The following is a 9,973-nucleotide window of genomic DNA, read 5'->3' on the forward strand; positions in this document are numbered from 1 at the left end:
CCACACAGACCCATTCCCCTACATTTCCCCTGACTAATACACCTAGCCTACACATCCCTGAACACTATTGGCAATTTAGCCAATTCACCTAAACAGCACATTTTTGGACTGTGGGAGGAAACTGGCGCACCCAGAGGAAGCCCACACAGACATGGGGAGAATGTGTAAACTCCACACAGATTGAGGCTGGAAACAAACCCAGGTCGCTGTGAGGCAGCAATGCTAACAACTGAGCCACCGTGCTACCCATTTGTGCATACAGTTAATGAAAACATACAAAAGATATTAATTAGGAAAGTTAATGGAATATTCCAGTTCAAGGAGACTGAAAAACGGGGCGACCCCCGTATCCGTGGAATCGTTTTCCGCAGTTTCCCACAGTTACCCGCGGTTTACCACGGGCCAAACATAGTAAAGGGAACCTTCTGGAAGCAGGGACCAGGAGGCTGCTGGGAAGGTAAATTTCCCATTTAAATCAATGGGTTCGCTCCTATTTGCAGTTTTGAGTTTCCACAGTAGGTCGTGGAATAAACCCCCGTGGGTATGGTGGGGGGAGCTACTGTGCATAAGTGATAGTTATGTTTCAGTAACACCGAGCCTTGTCCAGCCCTCAACTGAAGCACATGGCTTCAGATATAAAGTCTGTGGAATGGTGAAGGATTGTAGAGTGCACACTCACCAGAATAATATCAGCGTTTAAAGGGTTACATTGAGAAAACTAAGTCTTGAAGAAGCATGGATAAATAGAAAACATCTTGTCTCTGGGGTGGCGGAGTACAGAACCAGAAGGCACAGGTTTAAGATGAGAAGGGAAAAATTTAAAAGGGACCTAAGGGGCAATTTTTTCAAAAAGAGGGCAGTGTGCGTATGGAATGAGCTGCCAGAGAAAGTAGTGGAGGCTGGTACAATTACAGCATTTAAAAGGCATCTGGATGGGTACATGAATAGGAAGGGTTTAGAGGAATATGGGCCAAATACTGGCAAATGGGGCTAGATTAGTTTAGGATATCTGGTGAGCATGGACAATTTGGACCAAAGAGCCTGTTTCTGTGCGATACACCTCTGTGACTAAGTGTTTCTCTGCAGAGAAAAGGGATTGAAGCTTTTGTTGAAAAAGGTTGATTTTGTAATTTTTTTGTTTTTTTTTAAAGGTGCTATAAGTTACCATGCCTATATATACTTAAAATGGAGGCATGCAAATTGTTTATGCCAAATTCTGATAGCAAGACCATATAGCCCTGGAAGGACAAATTTTATATAGGGTATTCCGCATTTGTTGTCATAATTATAACATTCCTAGAAATGTTCTAACCTGCCTCTAGACAAGGCTCCAGCTTCTCAAAATACTCAGGTGCAACTAGTTGCAGTAGAGAATGGAAGAGGTTCACAAAAGGAAGTCGAGAAATCAGCACCAGTGACTAGAGAAAGAAAAACAGAAATAAGCACATGATGATACAAATTGAAATATAATCTAGTTTTGGTTTATTTTATGAAATCTAATGTACCATATTATGTACTGTATTTTACACATCAAAAGACAGGTTCCTGTCCAACAGTCAGCTGTTTTTGCTCTAATTAATGCCTCTTAGAAATTGGATCTAAAACAATGTTGATTTTCACATAATGGATCTCTGATGTGAGTAGTATTGTATTGTGGTTAAGGTTAGCTGCAGATAGATTGAGTGTACTCGGCAACCAGAAAACCTAAACTAGAATTGAACAACCACAATCATGAGCGCATCTCTCAACTCCATGACTTTTACCAACAGGTAAACAAGAGCAGCAAAGTCATGAAAACTCTCACCACCTCCAAATTCCCCTCCAAGTTACAAACCATCCTGACTAGTGCATTTGCTATTGTTGTTGGGTCAGAACTCTAGGATTCATGACTTTATGTTATCGTAAAGACTTCAGTGGTTGAAGAGTAACCATGAGCAATGGTGGAAAGGCAATAAAATAACCTTAATGGTACCAGCTGACTCAATAATAAGGACAGCAAAACATGAACATTCATTTGGAATTTCGTTTTTAAAAAATAAACTTGAATTTGCATAAATCTTCATTATTTCATTCTCTATCATACAAGCTGTAATTTATTATGTTTTATGACTAAGAAAGTGAATGTCAAGGCAACACTTTGGGGTAATTTCTGAAAACAACAGAATAATATTCTGTGGTAGAACTTCCCAAGATGCGTAAAACAAAATATTTCTTTGGGCTTGTTATATTTGTTCATGTAAAATATGGTAATTACGTTTAGTCTTTAAACAGGCTAACAAGACATGGCAAACTTTGTTTTAACTGGCACCTTACGAACCAGCACTATTTAGAAATTGACAAAAATTATTTACCTGAAATAGTAGAAGTTTACTGTATTATCACCATCGCCGCAATGTCATTGAGTAGTCAGTTGAGGGTGCAAGTGAGAAGGCACTCAACTGCTAAGTTTTATTTAAGGCTAAAGGTGCATTATTGTTTAAGTGATTTATGTTGTAAATAAAGTATAAGAGAGTGGTGTGTATATCCCCTGCATTACATTTCTATTACTTAGTGTGCTTTTAAAGTAATTATGTGGAGCTCTTGATCAAACAGAATTCATCTACCAGCACACTTCTGGTACTATAGGTGCTGGTTAATAAAAGCTTTGTTGTATTCCCATTCATTCCATTCAATTGGAAATTACATATGCCTGGATAAGTTACCAAAGAAAATATGAACAAAACAAATGCCAGTGTTATGAATGGAATATTTAATAGGTTGCCATTTGACCTATAGTGTATAACTGCTTGCAACACTTTCTTTACAATTTGTATTTCCTTCTAGTGGTACAAAGAGGAGGAGATCAGAGGTTGTGAAAACTCCACATGTATTAAACTGACAAACAGACACCTGCAGAGAAAACCTGTGATGTTAGTGACACCTCAGAAAACTACAACTATAAAAATCACTGACACTGTGCAATTAGTGCCGACAGAGAAAGGGGAAAGTATACAACATGGCAAAAATAAGGGATTGATAAATCGGACACTGAAATGTTCTTAAGAGAATCCCTATTACCAGTAAAAGATACAATGGAATGGGTACATATGATTTAAGATGAAGGAGGAAAGTTGAAGTAAGTTGCAGTTTACCATAGAACCAATGAATACCAAAGAACATAATTTACGCCCTATAAATGTACTTTCAGGAGTTAGGTGATAAACTGAGAGGACTGACCTCAGGATTCATAGTTATAAGTTAGTTTAAAAATGGTGAGAAAGTGTATTACTACACAAGTGATCTAGGATGTAAACTTCAGGGGCACAGATATGACTTTTTGGACATAACTGAACCATAAGGATGGGCAGACTTCACCTGAACAGAACTGAAAATCTTGCAAAGGACATGAACCCTCAAAGAGCCACTGCATACAAAGCTAATGGCCAAATGCTGGAAAATGGGATTAGAAAAGATAAATGCTTGATGACCGGCACCACAAAGTGAGCCGGAGGGCCTTTCTCTATGTTATACTGACTGAGATCAACGAACTTGCTGTTGCAGGACATTTTAAACCATATGACAAGCAAAGATCATTTTTAAAAAAACCAAGGAAACATAAAAGAACATAAAAGGTTTCAAAAGCTGTGGTCAAGACAAAGGACTGAAATAAAAGCATAATAAAGAACAGATCAAGATGCGGAGGAACAAATTCTTAATCCCCGTTTTACTCCTCCAAAACTTCTTTGCCTCTCCCCATGTCCCACCCTCTCATGGATTCCCTCTATTGGCCATCACCTTAATGCGGTGGAAGTGCCTTGTTCTCTCCAATGATCTTTCAGCAATGCATTAAGATCTCCTTCCTTCTGGTAAGAGGGTTAGGGATTGCCAGACAAAGAGATCCACTGGGAGAAACAGGATGAGAAAAGCCAAAAACAAATTATGTCCTCCTGCTAAGGATATATGCTCTACTTGGCATCATTATATCAAACATGCCCTTCTGCAAAACCACTTGGAGGCCTTCCGGATCAAAGCATTGGCACTTCCTGGATTACACCATTGTTCAGGTCAAAGATCTCAGTGACATGTATATTACTAGGTCTATGTAGGGAACTGATGCCTACCGAAAGAACATCTAGCATCAAAATATCATTGTGCTCACAAGAAGAGAAAAATTATGTTACAACCCTGAAACAACTAGCTGACACAAGGAATTGCAAATGCAATTTATGATCAATTTGGAAAAATCCTACTCTAATCCACTGGGTTAAATAAATTCAGCTATATAGCACTCCTGTACCCAGACTATAGAGTATGAGCTATTACCAGAACTGTTTTGACAGAAGCAATTCAAAAACACATGACTTCGGATGACACAAACAAGTAGCCTTCACTGCCCTGCAGAAAAAACTAAGTTCACAAATTTAAAAGGTGCAGCATGACATCTGTTCAAAGCTGACACCCAATGACAAGTTTGAAAGAGAAAGAACATGCAATTAGAAGAAAAAGCCCAAGAGATTCAAAAATATTCTTTGAAGTTACCATATCCACCTACAGAAATAGTTAAAAAAAAATTCGCCTTCACTCTCAGGATGGTGTTTGTGAAGGATGACAGTGACATTCGTCAATGTTGGAAAGAACATTTTCCACAACTCTTCAATCATGAATCTAATGTGGCAACTGACACTCTCTTCGCTATCCTCCAGTACTTTGCAGCATAATCAGTGGATGACCGCCACCACATAGAAAGGCTGCAATAAGCAAGGATGAAAAACAATGCCTAGATTCCCTCATCTTCCAACTGAAGTATTCAAAGCTTTTGCTCACATTAAAACTTTTACACAGATGTGAGAGAAAAAAAGAACTTTCAACTACGATATTGGGACAGGCCTCAAGACAGGAATTAAGTCAGTCAGTCTGTGAAAATTCTTCTAAAGATGACTTCCAAAGGATCTTCAGCACCACAAAAATCCAAGAAAATTGTTGAAAACACTGGTAATTCTTCATTGTATTAATCGACTTTACCAAAGGATTTGACTCATTAAATCGTGTGGCTCTATGGATTAAAAACTGAAAGAGCTATGGATGCTGTAAATCAGAAATAAAAACACAAGCTGCTGGAAAAGCTCAGCAGGTCTGGTAGCATCTGTGGAGAGAAATCACAGTTAACGTTTCAGGTTGTATGACCCTTCCTCAGAACTGTTTTTTTGCTGTTGGTTCTATAGATTGTTCCTTTAAACATCTCAATGTCACTTACAAAATACTGTGCAAGGACTGTAACAAACACTACATTGGACAAACAGACTGAAAACTAGCCATCAGGATACATGAACACCAACTCGCCACAAAAAGACATGACCCGCTCTCATTAGTATCCTTACATACAGATGAGGAAGGACACCACTTCAACTAGGACAATACATCCATCCTAGGACAAGCCAAACAAAGACATGCATGAGAATTCCTAGAAGCATGGCATTCCAACCGGAACTCTAACAACAAACACATCGAGTTAGACCCCATCTACCTAGACCCCATCTACCATCCCCTGAGAAAAGGGGCAGGAAGGGACTTCACCACAGGAAATAACATCACCACAGGGAATGACATCACCAAAAGAATACCAAACATATAAACAGAAAGCAGGAATTTTCAGCAGTGCTTTACCTGAGGCCCACTGAAGATGTCACCTAGTAGGGTGACAAAATGTCTGGAAATGAACCTTCCAGCTCAGTGAGCAAACCTACATCCAAAACCTCAACCTGAGCTACAAATCTTCTCAAAATTCACTAACATCTCAATGGCCAAAAAATGTCAGACATCACAATCCTGTAACTGCTTCATATGACTGCAACGGTTGAGTGGGAGACATGAACTGACATCAAAATCTGAACCAGTATCCAGCAAGATTGCTTAATTGCCCCAATACAAGTTTGAATCTACTTGATAGTCACTAATCAGCACAAATATCAATTGGTTTCAAGTGTCAACATTAATCACTGCCAAGATGGAAAACTCTTCCAATTTCAATTGCTTGAAACTAAACAGATTACTACAGACATGCACAATTTACAGTTTGCAGACGATGACATTGTTGTTGCCACGCCGCATGTAAATTACCAATAACTTTCAGTTTTCAAAGCTGCACACACGTAAAGTTGACCTGGCCTTAAAAGCTGCCAAAATCAAACTCATCAGTTCACTGTGTCAATCAAATATACCAGCTCACATGTTGAAGGAGAGACTCTAGTATATGTTAACCCTTCCCATACCTTGACCGTCATGTTATCAAAAAGCCACTATTGAGGAAGAGATCCAACAGTAGCAGCTGTGCCAGCTCAGCCTTCCACAAAGTGTGACATTGACAGCAAATATTTTACAAAAAGGCCTCCAAATAAACAAAATTCTGAATTTACAGAGCAGTTTACACCAGCACAATGCAGTACTTCAGTAAGACTGCAGTAAGACCTGGATTGTGTATTGTGGCTGCCTTTGTCATGCTCCCCAGATTCAATGAGAGGATCATTGTCTTTCTTGAAGCTACTTTCACAAGCCTTCATGCAAATTACAAAGTTCAACTTTGAAAGACAGGACAATGTGTCCAGAGGGCTCACAATTATCTCACCCACCAGATGCTCTTATTTTCGATTCTCAAATGGCTGATGTCCCAGTGAAGACCAAGAAAATTCTTTGAAGACTGTCTGCAGCTCTCCTTGAAGTGCAGCAGCATTGACACTAGAGTCAAGAGTTGTCCTGCATGGAAACAGACCCTTCGGTCCATAGCAAATCTTGCCACTGATAACTTTTACAATTGGTAATGCTCCCTTTTTACAAAGAATTATACATTACCAAGGAGAAAAAAATTAAGCTAAGTTGTGCAGAATCCATTAGAAGACAAACAATTCCCATGTTAAAAACACTTAAAAAGGTTGAATGTATGCTCTCAGTTTGTTATGGCATCATTATTAAATTAAAAAGAAATAACTTACTGCTAGTCAGTAAGGCATCTAATCTGATGACAAAGAATCTCTCCAATTGAATAACACAGTCTAATAAATTGCACTGCATTCAAGTTCTTCCCTTAATCACCTGTATATAGGCAGGCTAATGTTTCAAACAATGATTTTGATCAAAATGGTGACTCTAATCCATGTGCAAATAATACAGTTTAATATTGTAAGCAAGAGAAATTACCTTTTGAAAATATCCTCGTTTAACTGTACAATCTTTGACTTGTCGGAAGTACACAAATCCATAATAATGTGCTCGATCCCGCTAAAACAAAAATGTCATTGTGTTCACATATATAACAGACCACAGAGTTATAATAGAAGGATGTGGTTCAACCACCCATGTTCACTTCTTTCAGCAAACTAGGACTCATTAAACTTCAAATCAGGTGATTTACTAATTTATAATAATGCTAACCTCTTAGGAGATCTTATCTATCAATTATTATACTGTTTATAACATTCCTGTCTTTTAGTGCTATCTCCACATTGTTTGCTCCCTAATGGAGACAGAGCATTAATAAATCATTGAACCTCTTACTACAAAAATGTCCATTTATATACCACCTTTTATGTAGATTAACATTTTGAAGCACTTCAACAGCATTCATCACAAATGAACACAAAGTTGAAAGAAGTAATAACTGGTGATTAGAAGTTCAGTCAGAAGGTAGTATTAAAGGAGGCGAGAGTGGAACAGAGAAGGAATTCTAAAAATTCTAAAGAGTGCGGGGCCAAGGAGAATAGCCACCTACAGCAGAACAAAGGGCCAGATTCAGATGAATATACAGTTCCAGGTGTGAAACATAATTGCAGTGTTTGAATAGGTTACAAAACACAAATGGGAAGAAGAAAAGTTAAAAGAAATTAATAAGACAATTGGATAATTATATATGAGAAAATGAAATAATGTGCACAGAGCACAAGCAGATTAGAATTGTGCAAGTGGAAAGAACAAGGTGCCTTTGTGTTGATATCACTGGGCTTGAAACACTAACTCTGCTTTCCCTCCACAGATGCTGACAGACCTGCTGAGTTTCTCCAGCAATTTGTTTTCATTTCAGATTTCCAACATTCACAGTTCATTGTCTTATATTTCACTCACGTTTGTGGAGGCGGGTGGAAAGAACACAGGAGAAATGGGTACAATTTATAATAATGATATTTAACAACAGCTTGATGTAACAAGTAGCTTCAAAGTTAAATTTGCATTAAGAGGAATAATATATGATTCTGGATTTCACATACTGCAAAATGTATAGCATTTCTGCGCAGTACTGCACAATAGTGCAAGATAATTCTGAACTGTTTCAGTACATGTTTTAACATGTATTTGAATAGCTGATAGATTTGAAGTGCTTAGTAATTGATAAATAGATGAGTAAAATATTACATTTGTGTCAGCTTGGCTTAAACACACCTGAAGAACAACTGGTGCATCGCGATTATATTTCTCTTCATCTCCATTCATGGATAATTTATTCCCCACTGTTTGTCGAATTCGAAAACTGAATTGTGTATCACCAAGGCAACCTACAGCAATAACAAAAAAAAGCATTCATACAATACCTCTAAGATAAAACACACCTCAAAGTGCTTAATGAGTAAACGGACACTGAACCATAGAAGCAGAGTTTACAAGAGCAACCCAGGAGTTCCAAAAAGAGGAGTGAAGGTTTTGCTATCAATTACAAGGTCAAGCAATGGAATTGGGAGACAAAAAAAAACCCTCAATGCTAGAGGGCTGAAGGGTGCAGGAGAGAATAGCTTGACAAATTTGCAGAGATAGGGTGAGACAACAAAAAAAAATTCAAACTTCTTGATTTTGTTTTCAAATGTAAAATATCAGGAAACCTGGAAACACCTTTGGACAAGCAGCGCTTTCAGAGACAGGATACATCTCAACTGGATTTTGACCAAATTGGTGCTTAGTGTCATTTTAGTTCAGTAGAAGCAAATATATGTTTGAGTTGGTAGCAGGTTGCGAATTCAAGCCTGTAAAAATATACTTCATTCATTCAAAAATCTTTATGTATATACACATGTAACATAAAGCAGTCCTATTATATTGTCTTCACATATCAAGAAAAACAAACCTTGCCAAAGGCATTTATTACTTATGCAGGACACTATTTACATATATTTACAGTGAAGAACAACAAGGTCTGAGAACTGAGAACTGGGAACTAAACAGACCCACATTGCACTTTGGCAGAAAGGCCTTAGATGGTGAACTTTTCCCATTGTGCCTTGGCAGTAGTTGCCCCAGGTTTTAGCATATCCCTCAGCACATAGCTCTGGACTTTGGAATGTGCCAGTCTGCTACACTTGGCTGAAGTCAACTCTTTCTACTGGAAGCCATGATGTGGAGGTGCTGGTGTTGGACTGAGGTGAACAAAGTTAAAAATCACACAACACCAGGTTATAGTCCAACAGGTTTATTTGGAAGTACTAGCTTTCAAAGTGCTGCTCCTTCCTCAGGTAACTAGTGGGGCAGGATCACAAGACAGACTTTATACCAAAAGTTCATAGTGTCATGCAATTAAAATGATATATTGAACAAACCTAGATTGCTGTTAAGTCTTTCACCAAAAGGGTGACAGTTTCAGTTCATTAATATGTAAATCCCTGAACTTCTTTCAAATGTTACATGAATTGATTGCCTGCAGGTTGTGTGCTTTTTGAACAAACATAGAATATATCTGCAAATTTACTCCATATGTATGGGGGAATAGGGAGATGGTGGGGGAAGGAAAGGAAAAGGAAAAGGAAAAGGAAAAGGAAAAGGAAAAGGAAAAGGAAAAGGAAAAGGAAAAGGAAAAGGAAAAGGAAAGGAAAGGAAAAGGAAAAGGAAAAGGAAAAGGAAAAGGAAAAGGAAAAGGAAAAGGAAAAAGGAAAAGGAAAAGGAAAAAGGAAAAGGAAAGGAAAAGGAAAAGGAAAGGAAAGGGAAAGGAAAGGGAAAGGAAAGGGAAAGGAAAGGGAAAGGA

At 38.2% G+C, this 9,973-nt stretch overlaps 1 protein-coding gene across 6 annotated transcripts in view; it reads right to left on the reverse strand.

The window, feature by feature from the left end:
• Positions 1 to 9,973, reverse strand: part of LOC122561462 (protein DENND6B) — a 110,580-nt gene that overhangs the window by 71,183 nt on the left and 29,424 nt on the right. For 3 of the 6 annotated variants that reach the window (XM_087999482.1, XM_087999480.1, XM_087999485.1), the window contains 3 exons: positions 8,407 to 8,519; positions 7,171 to 7,251; positions 1,313 to 1,418 (listed from right to left, as the gene is read on the reverse strand). In XM_087999482.1, coding sequence (XP_087855608.1) covers positions 1,313 to 1,418; positions 7,171 to 7,251; positions 8,407 to 8,519 — 300 coding nt within the window. The remainder of the gene's footprint in view (positions 1 to 1,312; positions 1,419 to 7,170; positions 7,252 to 8,406; positions 8,520 to 9,973) is intronic. The other 3 variants (XM_087999481.1, XM_087999483.1, XM_087999484.1) reach the window with 3 other exon arrangements.

The sequence above is a fragment of the Chiloscyllium plagiosum genome, unplaced genomic scaffold, assembly GCF_037043375.1.
Source record: "Chiloscyllium plagiosum isolate Xiang-an unplaced genomic scaffold, Cpla_swu_hap1 HiC_scaffold_23, whole genome shotgun sequence".
Lineage (NCBI taxonomy): Eukaryota > Metazoa > Chordata > Chondrichthyes > Orectolobiformes > Hemiscylliidae > Chiloscyllium > Chiloscyllium plagiosum.